The 18539-nt window shown below is 58.2% G+C and overlaps 5 protein-coding genes across 5 annotated transcripts; 3 read left to right on the top strand and 2 right to left on the bottom strand.

Annotated features, from left to right (window-relative positions):
* Positions 1 to 590: 590 nt before the first annotated feature.
* On the top strand, positions 591 to 2648 carry P884DRAFT_274797 (uncharacterized protein; the record flags this gene model as incomplete). Its single annotated transcript, XM_069442766.1, has 1 exon — positions 591 to 2648. The coding sequence occupies one exon, from the start codon at positions 591 to 593 to the stop codon at positions 2646 to 2648; it is 2058 nt and encodes a 685-aa protein (XP_069301123.1).
* Positions 2649 to 2951: 303 nt separating this feature from the next.
* P884DRAFT_236234 (uncharacterized protein) lies at positions 2952 to 5839 on the bottom strand. Its single transcript, XM_069439981.1, has 5 exons — positions 5008 to 5839; positions 4489 to 4910; positions 3615 to 4370; positions 3441 to 3499; positions 2952 to 3249 (listed from the first exon to the last, which is right to left on the bottom strand). Exons 1-5 carry the CDS (start codon positions 5456 to 5458, stop codon positions 3132 to 3134), a joined length of 1806 nt encoding a protein of 601 aa, XP_069301122.1. The 5' UTR covers positions 5459 to 5839; the 3' UTR covers positions 2952 to 3131.
* Positions 5840 to 7531: 1692 nt separating this feature from the next.
* P884DRAFT_236233 (uncharacterized protein) lies at positions 7532 to 11496 on the top strand. The gene is made up of 2 exons (XM_069439980.1): positions 7532 to 8020; positions 8113 to 11496. Exons 1-2 carry the CDS (start codon positions 7806 to 7808, stop codon positions 11405 to 11407), a joined length of 3510 nt encoding a protein of 1169 aa, XP_069301121.1. The 5' UTR covers positions 7532 to 7805; the 3' UTR covers positions 11408 to 11496.
* A 917-nt stretch (positions 11497 to 12413) lies between these two features.
* P884DRAFT_296653 (uncharacterized protein) lies at positions 12414 to 13839 on the top strand (the record flags this gene model as incomplete). Its single annotated transcript, XM_069444431.1, has 2 exons — positions 12414 to 12855; positions 12989 to 13839. 2 exons carry the CDS (start codon positions 12414 to 12416, stop codon positions 13837 to 13839), a joined length of 1293 nt encoding a protein of 430 aa, XP_069301120.1.
* Positions 13840 to 14510: 671 nt separating this feature from the next.
* Positions 14511 to 17200, bottom strand: P884DRAFT_192135 (uncharacterized protein; the record flags this gene model as incomplete). Its single annotated transcript, XM_069437652.1, has 7 exons — positions 14511 to 14663; positions 14716 to 14934; positions 15007 to 15243; positions 15292 to 15332; positions 15389 to 16304; positions 16403 to 16523; positions 16602 to 17200. The coding sequence occupies 7 exons, from the start codon at positions 17198 to 17200 to the stop codon at positions 14511 to 14513; spliced, it is 2286 nt and encodes a 761-aa protein (XP_069301119.1).
* Between the last annotated feature and the right edge of the window lie 1339 nt (positions 17201 to 18539).

Genomic DNA, 18539 nt, shown 5'->3' with positions numbered 1-18539 from the left:
CACAGGAGAGCCAAAAGGTCAGCAACCGAAATAGTAGCGAGGGGAAGTCGAACACAGAGGCACTCGGTCTGCACAGGAGAGTACCGCCTCCAGTTCACATTTCCCCGATCGCGGCGAGCTACCTTGATTCCCTCAGTGCCGCCCAAGAATCATATACGCCTGAAGACGACATAGCCTCTGCCCCGTCCTCGTACCGCCGCCTGCATAGGTCCAAATCCATGCTCACCGATTTTCGGGGGGTGCGAAGTTGCCATGAAAGCTCTGGGCAGCCTCTAACCAGCATATCCATGAGAACCAGGCCATTTTACGCGTCGACTTCGCGCAGATTGTTCCATTCGGAGCCCAACCACGATGGTTCGTCACGAGAAGTCCAGACATTGAAGGCTCCGAAGTCAATGAGCTTTTTGACCACCCGGAGGTCCCGGTCCAGATTTAGTCTCAACCGAGATGGGAGTGCGTCAGGTTCGGTTCCCTCCGGCTTACCCGATGTCCCCGAGGATGGATTCTCTGGTGCCGAAGGACGCACGCCACAACCCAAGCACAAGTCATCTACATTTATCGGTTCCATCAGCCGCCGTTCAGACCCTACAATGCCCAAGTCTCTTCGCGGCAGCAGCTCAACTGAAGATTTCGGGGCAGCAACCCTCGAGTCCCAGCAATGCCCGCAACAATCGGTTACGCTGAAATCCAGAGCTAGACATGTCTCGAGGTCTCTCAGAGTCAAGTTGAAGAGCTTGTTTCTAACCCCCAAGCCGGAGGGAGAGACGCCCTCGATCCCATGCCAACACATCGAGGCTCGAAGGACTCATGTTGTCAGCCACAGTCAGACGCCATGCACCAGTGTAGAAGGATCAGATGAAGGATCTCGAGAACATATACGCAGCCCTCCAGCCAAGGCCCCCTTCTTGCATGTACCGGCCGAGCTTGTTCATTCCAGAAAGGCGAGCGTGGATAGCCTAAAGAGCGGGCGAGATGACCGCAAAGCATCAGGCAGCTCGTCGTCACTGACCAGCTGGGCACATTCCGGGCCCAGCACGCTCACGAGCCAGGAGCAGCAGCAGTGGAGAGAGTGGGAAAAGCAGCGCCTCTCCGTTATTGGGGAGAATGACGCACATGTCCCCTCGCCCTCCCTCCGGAGACGAGTGCTTGGCTCGGAAACTTTTCGACCGCCCGACGGGACTGCTGAAGGCCATGCTCCTCCTCAACAAAAGGTGGACAGCCAGCGGATTTACTCGGCCCTTGTGAAGCGGATGCAGGCGACGAATGACACCAGGGAAGGACTGGAGGAACAGCCTGCGAGCGGTATCCTCGAAAACCCTACGTTGGTGACGGACAGGAAGGCTGAGAGACATTCCACTGGAACGCCTGCAACAATCAAGCGTGTCTTCCAGGAGCATGAATACACGGCGGTATCCCACGATGAGGATCCCCTGATAGCGGGAAATAGCGCTACTCTGGGGCGAGGGGGAGCATGCTCAAGTTGGCGGACGAGCAATGTCGGCAGTCCTGGCTCGCACCTCTTCAGAACAGGAAGCCCGTACCGGCGTGCGCTTAGAAAGTCAATACAGGAAGAGCAAGACGCCTGGGCTCAGCAGAGAGCCGCGGCGGATCAAGAATCGGAGAAGGGCACGGAGGTTCGCTACGCGAGTGATGTCCACCACCTGCCGGAAACCGACTCCGACTCGGCCAAGGACCTCGTCTACTCCGAGAGTGCGTATTCCTCGGACGAGGGCGAGAGTGGGCCCGCAAAGGAGGTAGATGCGGGCAGACGAAAGAGCTCCCTGGGTGCACCACCCATGTCCCGCCTAGCCGGACGCCGCGAAGCGTCAACAGCCAGTTCGGTGGGGTGGAAGACACTGCTATCCGCCAACTTCGACAGATTCGACCCTGCCGTATCTCCGTTGAGGCCACCCAAGACACGACTCATGCAGCCCCGGGAGGTCTCCAGGACTACCACAAAGCAGTTCGCATCCGTCAGCGGCCACGTCCGCGAGCTGGCCCAGATCAATGATGACGACGACTGCGACCACAAGAGCACCGAGACCTACAACGGAGAGGACGACGTCTTCTACCAGTCTGCCACCGAACGCCAAACAGCGTGGACAAACACAGCACCGCTCAGTCAAATTCAACCAAACATCATCACCAATCCCTTTCCTTCACCTCTCCGGCACTCCGGGTCTATCAAACGGCGTTTCACATCTCACTCTTTGGGCGGGACCAATATCGCCTCCAGCAATCTGCTCGTCGAGAATGAGAGCCCAACACGCTTGCCCCCGCCGTCGCCGCCGTCTCCTCCACCCATACCGCCTAGGAGCAAGTTGCGGCCTGAGCCGCTACGGATCTGGAGGCCGAATGCTGGTGATGCTGACGGTGTCACCAATCCGGTGGCGTCTGGAAGCGGGAGTGCCAGCGTGCTGTCAAGCCCTGGTTTGACGGAGGCCGTGCGGAGGCAATTTGGCGGAAATCTTGTTGGTCTGGGTTCCGGGTCCGGATCAAGGGTTGGGTTTGGAATTGGGCTTAACGGCGATGGGCCAAAGGGGGAGCGCTGGGGATGTAGTGGTCCCCCGGGAATCGCACAGGTTCTGGAAGAGGGTGCGGAGTGTGAGAAGAGGGGTTGGGGCGATGAGGGTTCCGCTTTTGTCTGAATGTGAGAATAAAATTATTAACCCGAGAGACAGTTTGGGTGCCCTCGGGGAAAGGAGTTAATTAACGTCGGGATGGTTGGGAAGTTTGGCGCTGAGGGAGAGGGTTGGAATGAAGTGGCGAGGAAGACAGGACTCCAACGGAGAAACAAAATTGCATGTGTTAGGTCCAGGGAGACATGAAGAAGCTTAGATATGAACACCGGCCGAAAACCTTTGCAGCAAAAAAATGAATATGACCGACCGTGAGCCTCACAGTAGTAGGATCAGGATGAGCATGGGACGTATGTATAGTCGGTCCTTGTTGCCAAACAACATCTTGATCATTCTGATTATTCGGTGTCCGTCTATTTTGAAGATTGTATACAGACTATCCAATCCAAATAGCTCTCCCCTCACTAACCCCCTAGGGAACAGATGATGGGCGAATTTCGCCAAGAGAGGGAACACAAATCAAGCCCGAGCTTAGCTGTGCAGATGATTGTTCTAATGGGATCTCTCAACGCGGCAGAGGCGGTCGTCCACCTGCTCCCAGCGCTCGTTGCCCACGCAGGGGGTACACCAGAGAACGTCGTCTGGGTCAACGGCGCGCTTGATGGCATGGCTGTCGTTTTTTGTTTTTTTTTTTGTGGCTCAGGAGTCAGCAGGAGGCCATCTCATGGTTTGCAGTTCCACAGGCCAGAGAAGAAAGAGAAGCGAAAAGAGAAGCGAAAAGAGAAGCGAAAAGAGAAGCGAAAAGAGAAAAAGAAAAGAAAAGGAAAAAAAAAAAAAGAAAGAAAGTAGAGCAACACATACAGTCGCTTGTAGTTGGAGCCCCAAAACTCCTTTTGCCAATTGGGTTCTTCGGGGTCGGCCTGCAGCCGGCGCGGTCGGCCACGTGTCAGTGAAGACACACGATAAATAGATGAGGGTGCGAGGAGAAAGGTGGAGCGGGAAGAGGGGGAGGCTGAGGAGGAAGGACGCACGCACCTCGTTGACGTAGGCGCCCATCCGGGGCGCCAGCTCCCTCAGCGCCGCCACGCGCTCGCGCACGCGGTCCTTGGCGGCGGCGGCGGCGGTCGCGTCGAGGGGGGCGAAGCCCTCGCCCAGGGTGGCGTGGACGTAGGCGGAGCGCCAGGCGGGGAGCACGGCGTTGCCGCGGGGGCCGCGCGGGCGGGCGTGGTGCACGCCCCTGCCGGAGACCAGGTAGGCGGTGGAGGAGGCGCCGGCGGTGAAGCGCTCGTAGGCGGCCGAGAGGGCGGTCAGGTTGGCGGTGAGGGCGGCGCGGTCGAGGAGGCGCGAGCCGAGGACGACGTCGTGGCCGGCCTCGTCGGAGTCGAAGTGCTCCGAGAACCAGGAGAGGAAGGTCGGGTAGGAGCGCGGCTCGTAGATCTGGACGAACCGGCCCGGCCAGGTGGCGTTGACGCGGGCGAAGACGGGGTCCCAGAGCTTGCGCATCCCCTCCGGGGACGAGTCCTGCACGACGCCCGCGAAGACGATGCCGCCGACGCTGGTCGTGCCGTTGTCGAGCGGGTTGGGAGTCTCGCGGATGATGTAGCTGTAGCCGGACAGGCCCCGGTCGGCGAGGGAGGGGAACTGGCTGAGGACGTAGGCGACCATGTCGAAGATGGGGCGCGGCTGGGCGACGTCGGTGGTCATGAGCATGACGGTTGCCGCCTCGATCCTGGGGGTGGCGAAGGTTTTCATGGTGACCGAAGTCAGGACGCCGAAGGTCGAGCCGCCGCCCTGAGATTTGGGGTGTGAGCACCGTATGTATGCACGTATATGTGTATTATGTGTATATAATACAACTACACCGAAGTAGATTTTTGTTTTCTTTTTAAGAGGATAAGAAACCACTCACGCCGCGCATGGCCCAGAAGAGGTCCTCGTTCTGGCACTCGTTGGCCGTGACAATGTCCCCGTTGGGGGTCACGAGCTCCATTTCGAGGACCTGGTCGGCGGCCAGGCCGTAGGTCGGAGACAGCAGACCGTGGCCGGCGCCTGTCACGTAGCCGCCCACGGAGACGGTCTTTGAGCCGCCGCCGACGACGGTCTGGTTCAAGAGGTCGAGGGCGTTGTACAGATCCCACATCTGCGTGCCGGCACCGACCGTGACGGCGGTGGTGTCAATGGTGGCTTGGCAGCGCTTCGGGCGGAACGACTTGTGAGTCTTGATGTCTCTCATGTAGTGCGTCCAGATGGAGAGCGAGTTGGGGGCAACCGAGCGGCCGACGTAGTCGTGGCCGGTGCTCTTGACAACCAGTCTGATGTTGTGCTTCTTGGCTAAGGAGGTAATAAGGCATCGGAGCCAACGGTCAGTACGTGCCGTGCCAGGTCCGGGCTGCGGGGAGAAAGGCGCCCGTCGGAATGTCGTCCTCACCAAACTGAACGCCGAGCTGGACATGGCGAGCTTCCGTGGCGTTTATAACGAAGACAGGATATCCTTGACCGCTGCACGGAGCACCTGGGAATGGAAGGCAGGTGTCGTTGGCCCAGTTGTTCCAGTCGACCGAGACTGGGTCGGCCTGGTGGAACTCGTAGGTCGACCAATGCTCACGGACGGCGGCGCATTCGGGGGACTCGCCGTCTCCTTGTCCGGAATGGCAGACAGCTCCTGGAGGAGTCGGGCGCAGCAGTCTTCCGGCAACCGACTCATTTAGACGGTTCCAGTCTCGGGTGGACGGCCAGCCCGGCGAGCCCGGCACCGCCTTGCAGCGCGGATGCGACGAGTGCTCGATACCCGACCGGGGAGAGGGCGTCAGGCCGGCGGCGACGGCGAGGACCGAAGAGAGGAGCTGAAGAGCGGAGACGAGACCACGAGGAGGCGACATGTCGAAGAGGGAGAAAGCTGGCAAAGGAATGAATGAAGAAGAAGCGCACGGCCAAAACAACCATCAATTAAGCGTCCAAGAGGTCGTCGCAGTGCGCTCGTCGACTTGTTTCCCCCATTTTCGCATTTTATCTCCGGGTCGGGTACAACCTTCGACATTTATATTCATGTCATTTGAGAGGTTGGCATCGGATACCTCGCGGTGCTGTCGCAGTCGCATTGTCTCTGTTGCTGATGGAGCTCATTCCGGGATCGCTGCTTGCTTGCGACGTCAAGCATTGGGTCCGTATTCCTCGGGATCGTTGTCGATTGGCACCAGCGAGGCACCCCCGGGTTTCCTTGCTGCCTTAGTTATTTTTGCGTTGGTGCTGCGGATGGCCGCTCACAGCCCTGGGACCCACGCGCCCGGTTCCTGTAGGGGGTAACTAGTGGAGCGTGGTGTAGCGTGGTGTACATAGTGTAACTAGTGCAGGGTAGGGTAGCGTAGTGTAGTTAGGGCACCGGGCCGCTGTCATCACGGCGGGACCCAAGGCCGACCTCCACCGCGGGGCGGGCAGTGACAGCCCGTCGCAATGCGCATCAGTTGCCGCATTCAGTTGCAACCAGCGATCTCATAGGTGCGCTGCCGATTCGCGACGGATACGGGGAATGGAGCGGAGGGGCTTGGCATGGTTCGCCACGCTCTCGCTCTCTCTCTCTCTCTCTCGGGGTGATCCACGTGTGCGCGTCGCACAAGGATTTGATGGTTACCAGAAGTCGATGGCAGACTTGTAGCAAGTGCATCTTCGCAGTCCCGGCATTCTTAATCTGCCTCGTTCGTCGTCATCATCATCACCGCCTTAAACCCCGGTGAGATTTGCGGATCGAGGCAGCCTGCTCCTGTCTCTCCTGATTGGTCCAACACCGATCAACTAATTTCTCATTCCTACTGAGAGTGTATGTACCCGTACTTCGCTACGACACAAAAAGGCACGGAGAGCCCGAAGCACAGAAAGTTTCTGGAATCCTGTCTGATCTTCCCCGACGGAACCCGAGCATCTGACCCAAGACGCCGGGGAAGGCCGTGGGCACGAGATGCCGATAGACGGAACATATTTCACGCAATATGTACGTTAGTAGTGTATTCGTACCGCGTACAATATACGGACTACATTCATTTTCCACCATAGTTATATCCACACTGAGCGTTGAGTTGCGCGCATGCGCTAGGTGTATAACTAATGAGCGCTTGAGACATTTGTGCGCTTGAAATGTTGTCGTTCTTGGTTCACAACTTCGCGATTGGGGGCCTAGACCGACGGCGCCGTAGTGTACGGACGTACTCCGTATCTGCGCCCAACCCCTGCGTGGGCAACGAGAGGAATGGGCGCAATTCTGGTTTTTACAATTTCCTTGTGATTTGGAATCTCGAAACCAACGCGGCAAGCAGTTGGCCGTTCGCTCGTGCGTCACGCCCCATCTCCCCGCATGTGTCTGTAACTCCGCTGTAGTTTAGAGCTCATGAGGTCTGGCCCCGAAACCCTCCGAGATTGGCATGCGGTCATTTTCCTCATTCGGTTTGTACGGATTAATCCGTACATTCTCCATCATCATCGCCACAGGACCCGATGTCTTCAGAACCGTGCGGCATAATTTGTTCGGCGCCGTCTGGTGCAAAAACAAAGCACAAAACCATCAATCGCGAGATAATGAACGCAATGTGTACTAGTATATATACGGAGTACAATGCATACAATAAAGTGTAACAGACCTGTGTGGGATGGTGGTCAAGTGTTGGGCTCCCATGGTTGACGGGTTCAGATTTACCATTCCGTACGGGGCACGGCGTATCCGTATGTCTGTTTAGTACTCGTTTCCGAATGACGTTACCTACTGTGGTATGTAACTACATGTACGGATTACGGAGTATGTGCTCCGTAATCTGTATGGATCAGGTAACTTGTTGGCCTTGGCCTTCACAAGTATGGAAACCGCCGAGGCTTGCCAAGGTTGCGCAGCCAAGCTGTTAATTTACGTACCCCCTCCCCCCCATGTCAGCCCAGCCCAGACCAACGCCAGGGAGTTATCGCGTCGCAATTTCTCACGACATTTGCCGTCAGCACTTGCACCACGTCTTCCACCAGGGGCTCTCCGATGACGACTGGACCTTTGAGCTGGGGCGCACCATCCAGGGACTGTCTCCGACCCATCGCGTTTGCAGCACCGTGATCCCGAGGCTCCCCAAATTGCCGAATCGTTCAATCTTCGACTTTCGCCCTCCTCGTGGCGCCCTCCGGAACTTGCACGAGCACACGAGCACACGACCAGGCCCCCCTTCCGCTCGCCGCGCCGTCCGCTCGCCCGCCATCATGAACGCCATTCAGCAAAAATGCCGCCCCAAGCACCAGGTGCTCGTCCTGAAGTGTTACCCGCGGACCACTAAGGGTGCTGTTGACGTCAAACCCAATTCGAGCGAGCTCAGCTACCTCTTGTTCTACGCGCAGTCGCGCCGGTCCAAGATTCAGAAAGTCGGCAGCTTCCTCGGCAAGAAGACGGCCAGCGATGTTTATCGCCAACGGATCGGGTAGGCAGGCGGTGCTTGGGCTTAACGCTCCGCAACCTCCCTCCCTTAGGCTTTCCTTCCCCCACGGGCTAACTCGCTCGGCAACTGGGCAGAAACGTCCAGGTCACGCTGCAGATCCTGACGGCACTGATCGAAAAGACGCCCAAAGACCTCCCTCTGTTTGCGTCGTGCGTCCTGCAAATCCTCGACCAGATCCTCAAGTCCCGCGACATCACCATGGTGGAATCGTCCATCCCCACTTTCGAGGCCTTCTGCTCCCACCATGACCCGACCTCGCTCGTGGCCGACCAGGCCTACCAACGCCAGTACCTAGACGTCGTCCAGCAGTATGCCTCCCTCGCCTCGACGCGCGCCTTCCCCGGGAGGCTGGAACCCAGCAAGCCGATCGCCCTTCGGTGGAGGAACACGGGGCTCAAGGCCATCAAGAGCATTGCCTCGTCCGACGCCCTCTCCTCTGCCATGACGCAGCAGTACGACCTGACGGTCCCCATGATCCTCGAGAACCTGTGGACCGACAACGAGGACTTCCTCGACGTCCTGCACCAGCGAGCCGAGATGGGAGAGAAGCTGATGGGCGGGACGCTGCTGAGGAGGCGCACGAGCGTCGCCACCGTGCAGACGGCCGAGAGCGAGTCCGACGCGAACCCGATCGCGCTCGCCGACACCGCCGTCGACATGGACAAGCTGGCCGAGGAGAACACGGGCGTGCTGGCGATGGAGTGCTTGAGGCAGATCTTCGTCGCCACCAACCGGTCCCAGGTCCATGCCGCCGCCGTTGCCCTGCTCAAGTTCATACAGGAGCGCGTGACCCAGCAGGAGGACGTCGTCAAGACGGATTCGGACGGGAGAGACAGCGGCTGGGCCATCAAGATGTTCCTCCTGGTCGCCCGATGGGCTCCCGTGGCCGACCGCTTCACCATCCTCATCACCGCCATGGACGCGCTCACCCAGCACCCCCTCACCGACGACACCCTGCGCCAGCACGTCGTCCTCACGGCCATGATCGGCGCCCTCCTGCGATCGGATATCAACCTGATCGGCCTCAGCGTGATGGACGTCCTCCTCCAGCTCGTCGGCCACATCAAGAAGCTCGTGCAGATGCCGGGAGACCCGGACAGTCTGCGGACCGAGCCGCACGTTCCGGGCGAGCCCGATCCCCGCTACCTGGCCGGGCTGCAGCTCAGCGGCACGGCGGAGCAGGCCGCAGCCCAGCGCAAGAATCTCCTGTTCCGGCTGCAGGAGTGCATCGGGGACCTGGCAACCCATGTTTACTACGCCGACCAGATCTTCGACATGATCTCCCTCCTCCTGCAGAAGCTGAGGCCGTCCAGGTCCAGCAGCTCCTCCGGCTCGCCCCCCGGCGACAAGACGGACACGCCCCAGTCGTCCGTCAACGCCCTCGCGGACGAGCATCACCACGTCGACTCTCTCTTCGGCCTTACCGTGGCCAAGATTGCCGCGCTGAGGGCCATCAAATCGGTTCTCCTGGTAGCCAATCCGCGGACCAAGATGAGCGGGAACGTCGGCTTGTCGAGGAGCCGCGTTCCTATCCGGGTCTGGGACGGCACGCATTGGCTGCTGCGGGACCCCGACGGCCTCGTGCGCAAGGCCTATGCCGACGCCGTCGTCACATGGTTGGACCGCGAGACGACCTCCGCCGACTCGAGGGCCGGGGACGAGGCGGCCCGGCCGATGCCCAAGCACCGCGAGCCGGGCGCCTCCCTTGCGAAGCGGGCCGTGTCGAGCGCCTCGGCCCGCGAGAAGCCCGCCAAGGCGACCCGATCGCACTTCCTGCAGCTTCTCCACCTGTCCATCTACGACAACGCGATCCAGTATATCGACTACGAGAACGACATGCTGCTCCTCCACGTCTTGCTGGCCAAGCTCGTCGACAAGCTCGGCATCAACGCCGTCGGCTATGGTCTCCCCATGATCTTCCGGCTCCAGGAGGACATCCAGGACGCCGAAACGCCGATCCACAAAGTCCGGCTGGGCAGTCTCGTGCATGGGTACTTTTGGATCCTGACCGAGAAGTTCGACTTTGAGGGCTCCGTCATCGGCAGGGCGATTCATAACGAGATTGTGCGGCGCCGCAGCAAGAACTTTTGGGTCGAGGGCATCAGCATGCCGCCGCCTCTCATCGACCTGATCGGGACGCCGGGCACGGTGGGGCGTCAACCGAGGCTGCCTACGGAGGAGATCGAATCGGAAGCGCTGCTCCCCTTCGACGAGCGGCTGGGCCTGGTGGAGTGCCTGTGCGCGGCGTATCAGGAGCAGACCGTTTCCTCGTCGCAGAGTCCGGCCGCCAGTCCCGGCCGGGGCTTCTCGCACCCCGTCATGGGCTCGGCCGCGACCAACAACATGCCGAACATGGAGACGGAGCAGGAGATACCCGCCAGCTTCCGCGAGCAGATGCTGAGCGAATGGAGCCGCGATGCCGTGCTGGCCGCCGTGCAGACGGCCAGCAAATCCGAATCCCTCAACGGGTCCCGGTCGGGGACCGCGGGCACCAACCGGCTCGACGCTCGTAGCGGCGGGCTGGCGCCGAACGGGTACAACGCCCGAGCGGACAGGTCATCGCCCCAGGGCAGCAGGGCAAACCTGCGCCCGTCCACGTCGCCAGCAGGGGACGCGGCCGGCAAGGCAAGCCTCCGCAGCGGCCACCGCATACCGGCACCGGCAGGCAACGGCGAGGCCAAGGAACAAGTCGCCTCGGTCGAGCGGCTCAAGCTCGTCCTCTCCGGCCACCTGCAGCCGCCGCCGACGACGATGCACGGCGGACCCAGCTTCCAGCACGACGACTCGAGCAGCGACAGCCTCGTCAGCTACGACATGACCCCGAGCGAGCTCTCGTTCAACCCAGCCACCACCCTTCCCGGCAACGGCCAGCCCGACGGAAACTACTCCGGGCAGGAGCAGCAGCCTGCCGCAACAGACCGACTAGGCCAACAGCGCCAACAGCGACCCGTTTCCCGCGAACGCAAGACGCAAGAAGTGGGCGCGGATGACGACGAAGACGGGAGACTCGGTAACGGGAACTCCGAGAGCGGCGGCGGGGACGACGACGTCCCTCCCGTGCCGCCCCTCCCGACGGGCCTGGTAGGGGTGGAGAGAGTCGGGCGGTCGGCGTCGACCAAGACCGCGCAGCAGGACCGCGCGGCCACGCTGCGTCGTCCGTCGACGTCCAGGCGAAGCGTCAAGAGCAGAGGGGGTGGCGGCGGCCGCGAGCGCCGCGCGCTGTCGGGTTCCTGGGCAACGGCCGACGACAGGGCGCCGCCGGTGCCCGGGATGGACCTGGATGCGCTGCTGAGGGGCATCGATGCGCGCGTTGGGGAGGGAGAGGCGGGAGGGCAAGAGCTGGGAGCGGTGACCAGGCCGCCGTACTAAGGCTTGCTCTGCCCACCCCTTCCACGCCAAACTCGCAGCAGAAGAGCGGTTTTTAGAAGGGTGTAATTCTCAGCCCAGGGTGCCGGGGGAAGAAGGCGGGGGGGGGGGGTGGGGGTTGTGTTCTGTCTCAGCAAAATTGCCAGATTGGGCGGGTGCTTGCTTGGCTGTAGTATATACACTACGTCTCTGGGCGGCGAGGGGTTCTTGAGAGTTGGGGATATTGATTAGCATATATATATACACTGGATATTACGGTCGGGGCCTCTGAAGTTGGTAATAATGTGCCGGAGGGGTGAGGCCTCGAGGAGTGTTCTTTCGCTCTTTCCCTTTACCCAACCAGAGGGTTCTTCATTTTTGTTTCTTCGTTCATACGCTACTCCGCACTCCGTAATCCGTAGCACCCCGATCCGTCTTCTTTAGAGATGGTCCGGCAGGCCTTACTTATGACACATAAGGGAAGATGGAATCTTGCGGACTAACTGGCCAGAGAAAGAATAGATGCGTGGATTTTCCTGTTTGTTCCAATCTCTGACGTTCCCTCAAGGAGAAGTGATTTCATGCACGGTACACATACTCCGTAGAGTGAAGTCTCTTGAAACACACATTAGATTAGTTATTCATTGCGATGTGAGAGGGAAACAACGGATTTCCTTGAGACCCCGGATTGAGAGAGCACCAGCCAGTGACGTCAGCCACGCGCCCTCGAATCGGCGAAATTGCAACCGCAGCGCGAAAGAGCTAGTTAGTTACCCTTGGTTAGCGCGTCTTCACCCCTGCTCCTCCGCCCCAAAGGCCGAGAACTTTTTGCGGCGGCCAGAAAGTTGCTTCATCCCTGTGTGAAACTATTCATCACGGGATCGGCCCCAAAATTTCTCCCGCGCATCGTGTCGATGTATGCATGTATCCCGTCTCGCGGCGCGCATACCAGGCACCTGGATTTCTTTTTAGTTCCGAGTTTTTCTCCCTACCGCGCCTGACCTCCACGGTCGGAGGCTTCGAAGTAATAATGGCGCCCGCGACGAGATTATGTCTCCTGCTCCCTCTGCGTCCCGCCGTCGCCGTCGCAGCTGCGGGAACAGGAGTAACAGCCGGAGCAGCAGTCCGCAGCAGCCGTCGCCGAATCACTGCCACCACATGCGCGGCCGCACGCGCGATCCACTCCCACCCGCCGCAGCCCGCCAAGGTCGTCCCGGTATACGGCACCGGCCCGCCGCCCGAGCCGCCGCAGCCGAGCCCCGAACTAGCCGCCGAGGAGCAGGCCGAGCGTCAGGAACGGCTGGCACGGAGGAAGCGCCAGGCCGAGCTGCTCAGGCACGCCGGCGACGTCAAGGTCTCGCGCCAGAACCTGAACCAGGACCAGGACCAGCCGGGTGCTGGGACCACCACCACCAAGCCCAGGACGCTCAAGCGCCGGTTCTGGAAGGATGTTCATGTGAGAGAGGTCAATGGTACGTTATTACAACCAAAAAAAAAAAAAAAAAAACCCTTTCCCCCCCCCAATCAAACTGTTGTGTGTGTGTGTGGATGGATGGAAAACCAGAATACTCACAAAAACAACAACAACAACAACAACAACAACAGGCGCCCTCGAGATCCACCTCGACTCCCGCCCGCTCCGGCACCCGACCACCAAGGCCGTCATCCGGCTGCCGGCCTCCAAGCCGGACCTGGCGCACGCGCTCGCGATCGAGTGGGACGGGCTGACGTCGGCGCAGCAGGCAACCAAGCAGCACCTGATCCCGCTGACGTCGCTGACCTGCCGCGCCCTCGACATCGCCGCCGACCCCTCGCTGCGCGGCGCCATCGCCGCCACCGTGCTCCGCTACCTCGACACCGACTCGCTCCTGTGCTTCTCCCCGCCCCCGGAGGAGGGGGCCCGAGACGACGACGACGGCAGCGCCTCGCTCCGCGCCGCCCAGGAGCGCGCCTACGCCTCGACCGTGCGCCGCCTGACCGCCCGCCTCTGGCCGGGCATCTCCATCGTGCCCGTCGTCGACGGCGACTCCATCTTCCCGCGCCAGCAGCCCCCCGGCACCCGCGAGGTCGTCCAGGGCTGGATCCTCGCCCTCTCGCCCTTCGAGCTGGCCGGTCTCGAGCGCGCCACCCTCGCCGGAAAGAGCCTGCTGGCCGCCGCCCGGCTGGTGGCCGAGTGGAGCGAGGAGGGCGCCGGCGCCCGGGAGCCCCGCTCTCCGCCCGCGGCGGCCGCCGACCAACAACAACAGCCCGGGGAGGCGCCCGACGAGCGGTTCGGGGTCGAGGAGGCCGCGCGGGCGGTGAGCCTCGAGGTCGACTGGCAGACCCAGCAGTGGGGCGAGGTGGACGACACGCACGATGTTGACAGGGAGGACCTGCGACGTCAGCTGGGAAGTGTGGTCCTGCTTGTCTCGGGCACCGGGAAGGGGTCCTCCTCCTCCAATACGACCACCAGCTGAGTTGGAACTTGACGGGCAGACGAGGCCGACAACTGATTCATCGCCACGCCACGCCACGCTCCACCACCAGGCCACGGCATTCCGCATGCTTCGGCCGCCCGTCTGTACATTCCTGTATAATCAATTCGATGCATTTCCGGCGAACCTAGTTAACTGTAGCTCTCCTGATTCGAACGCGAACGTGCTTTGAACAATCCACCACGACTCGCCCAGACAAAGCAGCGGCAAGTCACCTAGCCCTCGCCTTTGGCCGCAAGCAGTACGCAAGCTTGCACTAAGCTGGGCGCATATCTACCCTTGATACAACTCCGTCGTCACGAAGCTAGCAGAACGAACAAATAAATGCAGTTGGTAAACCAGTCCATAGTCGAGTTACAGCAAGGACTCCATGCTCATCCCAGGCCAATGCTTCATGCTTTGTTTTTGGCCCTTCTTGTTCCCCATACTCCTTTGCCAGAGCTGCATAAGTGTAAATGGGACCCCAAATCGAGTCTAGTAATTGGGTGGACTACATAACATGACGTTCAGATCTTTTGAGCAAATTGCAAAATGTGCATCCTCCTTGCAACGTAGTCTTGTATGTGCAAACAAGACAGTCGAAAATGAAAGCGTAAATGGAAAGAAACAATGCTGTGAAGATAATTAAGGGGACAAGGATTGAGTGAGGGGGTTCAGAAGCCGTCATAGGAAAAAGCCTGGGCGTGTTTGGGGATAGCACCTTTTACTGCGGCGTCCTCCCGGTCCTCCTGCGACTCCATCTTCTCCGGATCGATATATCGGGCGGTCAGCGAGAAGCGGCGCTTTCCGTATGGCTCGACGGTGTGCTGAGCCTTGTCAGTTGCATCACGCCTCAGCTTTCGAGTGCCTGGGACTCACCTCATAGACCTTCTGGATCTCCGTCCCGATCATGACCATCATATCACCATGTTTCATGGTGACCTCTAGTACCTCCTTGTAGCAAGTCTTTCCTTGTACTTGTTGCGTGGGAAGGAAGAACTGGGTGTTGCGCTTGGGCCGGAATCGCATAGTCGAAGGGGAGCCCAGCGAAAGAGCCGCAACGACGGGACCAAGCTCGCGTTCGCCGTCGTCATGGTACTAGTGTTGAACATGTCAGCAGTCGGGAAATTGAGAAAGAAAAAAAGGTACAAGAGATATCAAGACGCTCACATTGATCTTATCTTGCTCCATATATCCCAGGGCCAGCAGTTCGTTGAAATCCCCGCTGTTGGAGACGACAGCGTGCTCCCCAACGTGTTTCGGATCCAGGGCTTTGATGAAGGCATTGGAATGCCCTACTGCGACCTGCTTTGCCCAGATGAGGCGTTGAAGAGCGCGAAGAATTATATCGGGTGCCTCAGAGAAGCCCTTCGACTGAACAGTTACGCCAAACTTGTACCTTGCCCCCTGTACATATCAGCAGGACGCTTTTTACAAAGTAAGGAGGCGACTTACAAAGTTCTGCTGGAAGTGCCGGGTGTATCCCTCAAGCTTATCTGAGCAACACGTTAGCTTTTGTACTCTTTGGGGATCTCAAAGGTGAATCACTTACGGCCGACCACGGCAGCTGGGTTCCGGCGAAGACCAATGTCGGTGAGCTCAAGTGTCCTAAAGAGGTCATCTGGGCCATTGGGCTTGCTGGTGATCTCTTTGCTAGCCGAAAAGATGCTAAACGACCCCAGAATCCGACCCTTGGAATTTGGAAGGAAGTATTGGCGAACTTCAAACCCTCCAAGCGTAAGTGTTTGGGAGAACTGCAGATAGCCGCGTTGGTAGATGGTCGCAAATGGGTCATGTAGATAGTCCTCTTGGTGAAGCGTGTTTTCATTAACGCCGTATCTGATTCTCCGTCTCTGCATGCGGTCATCGAACTCTTTGTTCTCTTTCCTCAACAGGGCCTCCGGATACGGAAGCATGAGTGCATCGCGGGCGTACTGGCACTCCCTATTCTCGCACACCCAGCGGTTCCAGTAGACACGGCGATTGCAGCAACCGCAATCTGGACACACAAACCCCCTGCGTAGAGCAAGTTCTGTGCCGTGAAAACCTTCAAAGTCGTGGACCGTGGGCTTCACGGAGGGAATAGCGCCCATAAAAGGACTCCGCTCATTGAGGAACGTGTCAGTGTATGCGAGGCTTGCTGCATCAACAGCCATGCCTGTTGGAAGCAAGAAGTAGTTCTCACACTTGTGGTTAAGGCAGAACCAGCCAGCGGTAAAAATCTCCTTACTTGGAGTGTTGCACTGCTTGCAGATCGCGACTGGTGCCTTCACGTCGGTGTTGAGAGAGGCGGCGGGCATTCTGGCATCTTCGCCTTTGGGAACCCACCAAGAAGGCTCGGTTAGATCGGCTTTCTCAAAGCGCATGCGCCAAACCGTGACGTCCTTGCTCCCCCCAATCGGAATCTGCTTCTCCTTCCAGACGTCGGTGATGTGGAAGTATGCAAGGACAGCGTAGGTACATGGTGGCTGGCACGGATACAAGGGATGCCCCTCACCTGTAAAGGTCAATCAGCAAAAACTCATGGAAACATCTTTGGAAGTTTAAGGGCCTTGCCGGCAATCACTGCTACAAGAGACTTATTGTGGTAGGCATTCATGATTGCCTTGATGTTGCTCGCAGTGTCGGAGGCATCCTTAGACCGTATCATGCTGCCTGTGCCTGGGTCTTTGGTACGACCGCCGCCCCTTGAATTTGGAGGGTGATAAGCATAATGCGAAGAAGACATGCGAGGCTAGTTGATCAAGGAATTTTCTCAGACTTACACAGAGGAAATGATGACTTGGGAACCAAAGACATCCCGCTGGTCGGCTTCTTGGTCTATCAGAAACCCCTTGCAGACCAGATCTGCCGAATGAAGACTGCCTTTGAACGCTCTAAAGTAGGGCAGTGCTTCGCACAGACTTCCACGTCCATTTGCCCACACCAAGGGCCTACCCGCTGCCGGTGAACGATTGGATATGGTTTGGATGACTTGATGCTGTGTGCAAGATGCCTCTTCACTGGCATCCGTTCTAGACCCGATGATGGGTTTCGAGGAATCATTGGGTTTGTCGCCGTCATTCCTGTCGGTAGCACGCTGTGTAAGATCAGACTCTGAAGACTCCCCGCCCTTGCTAGCATCAAGCCGGATACGTTTCTCGGTGTTCGCCGACGTGCTGTCTTCCAGGTCCGCTGCGGCTCTCTTGGTTGCAATTCTCAGGCGCTGGGCAGCCAATCGACTAGACGTCCGTAGGGTAACAATAAGCTCAATCTTGTCGCCGTCACCAGACCTCTTCGTAGTGTCTGAACTGGTAAACGTCTTTGGCGGTACGTCCACGGGGGACAGCGTCTGGAAAATCACGTTGTTGGTGATGTTACTCATGTCGGCAAGCTTTGTGAGTAATATATATATATATATCCTTGTGCTTGTTTCAGCTACCGACTTGTCAGCAATCCAATCAAGCATCTTCATCGTTAGGAAGCTATCTGCTTTGAAAGGTGTGAAAAACAGTATGCCAACTGAAGTTCTGTGCAAGGAAGAGAGCATGATGGTTCATGAAACTGAGAAGAACTCTTGGGTTTCGAATTCTGATCTAGACCCTGGGAAGAGAGGCACGTCTCCGGTTATTCAATTTTCGAATATCTCTCTGTCTTTTTAAGGCTCTCGCGCGGCTGCCGATGGAAGATGCTAAACGTAGGACTGGTCTCCCAAACATGGTTGCTTACCTGATTGTTTCTGGTCTTGGAGACGCGGTCGTGAGGGCCAGGAAGGCTCCTACCTGGTTCAGTCGTCAAGATATATATATGTAAGTTGCTTCAAACCGTGACTGTGTGTATGTAGGAGCAAATAGTCAGTTATGTTATCATTAGTTTGCCATGAAAGGTTTGAGTTTTCACCACTCTCATTGTGAAAGGAAGGACAAACGTGAAAGGGTATCCGCTTCCCCTACTGAATTGGGGAGGACATTGATTGAAGGAAAGAAGCTGAGAGTATTGAATCAAGTATGCAAATCCGTGACTGCTTAAGAGGATGAGGAGCAAGGTTCAAGTGGAGGAAGCTTCGGAGGTAGTATCGAGGTAGTATCGAGGAAGTGGTGATGGCAAACCAAAACTGCAGTCGATGAATCGAAGTGGGAAGATAGGGAGGCAATTCAGTTGAGAGCTGTGAAAGAGCTTGGTAGCAGCAGAAATCAAATGTCCGTATGGGCAAATAGCTGTGCTCTGTAGGGTCTGGGAAGGCAGTCTGGGAGCGAAAGGGTAGAATTCGTGGAAGATGCTTGGATGGGTGGACAGGGGAGAGGAGGAGAGTAAAGAGGCGGATGCAATGTTTGCTCTTATGCTTGAGAAGCAGTGAGCTTGAATCTGCAGCGTGACCCATTCACTTGCCCTCTGACCAGCCGTCTGAACTGTCCTAGTGCCTCGTCTAGAAAAGCGGAAGCCAGGCAGAGAAAGCCTAGGCTGATCGATATCAGAGCCTCGTGATGCTTATCGTGGGCATGAAAATGGAAATGCCCCTGGCAATATGGATTGATGAAGTAGGCATTGGTTTCCTAGGACTGCCTGGTTCGGGAAATCGACTTGGTTGAAGATTCGAGCGTACCTTTGAGCGCCTGAAAGTGCCAGGATCTTGTCGAAACGATGCTAGAGGAGCTCGGTAACTGTCACGGGAGAATCAAAGCGTGCGAAGAAGGGGTTGACGAAGGGCTAACTCCCTGTGGAAG

This window comes from Thermothelomyces heterothallicus (genome assembly GCF_042370625.1).
Source record: "Thermothelomyces heterothallicus CBS 202.75 unplaced genomic scaffold P884_scaffold_2, whole genome shotgun sequence".
NCBI lineage: Eukaryota > Fungi > Ascomycota > Sordariomycetes > Sordariales > Chaetomiaceae > Thermothelomyces > Thermothelomyces heterothallicus.
Note: the sequence above shows the minus strand (reverse complement) of the source record. Positions and strands in the feature narration are given on the sequence as shown.

Excerpts from the sequence above, each read along its gene's own strand:
- P884DRAFT_236234 (XM_069439981.1), bottom strand. The coding sequence starts at position 5,458 with ATGTCGCCTCCTCGTGGTCTCGTCTCCGCTCTTCAGCTCCTCTCTTCG. Across the intron at positions 4,371-4,488 it reads TCTTCTGGGCCATGCGCGGC|GGCGGCGGCTCGACCTTCGG; the intron begins GTGAGTGGTTTC and ends CCCAAATCTCAG. Across the intron at positions 3,250-3,440 it reads GGCTCCAACTACAAGCGACT|CCATGCCATCAAGCGCGCCG; the intron begins GTATGTGTTGCT and ends AAAAAACGACAG.
- P884DRAFT_236233 (XM_069439980.1), top strand. The coding sequence starts at position 7,806 with ATGAACGCCATTCAGCAAAAATGCCGCCCCAAGCACCAGGTGCTCGTC. Across the intron at positions 8,021-8,112 it reads GTTTATCGCCAACGGATCGG|AAACGTCCAGGTCACGCTGC; the intron begins GTAGGCAGGCGG and ends GCAACTGGGCAG.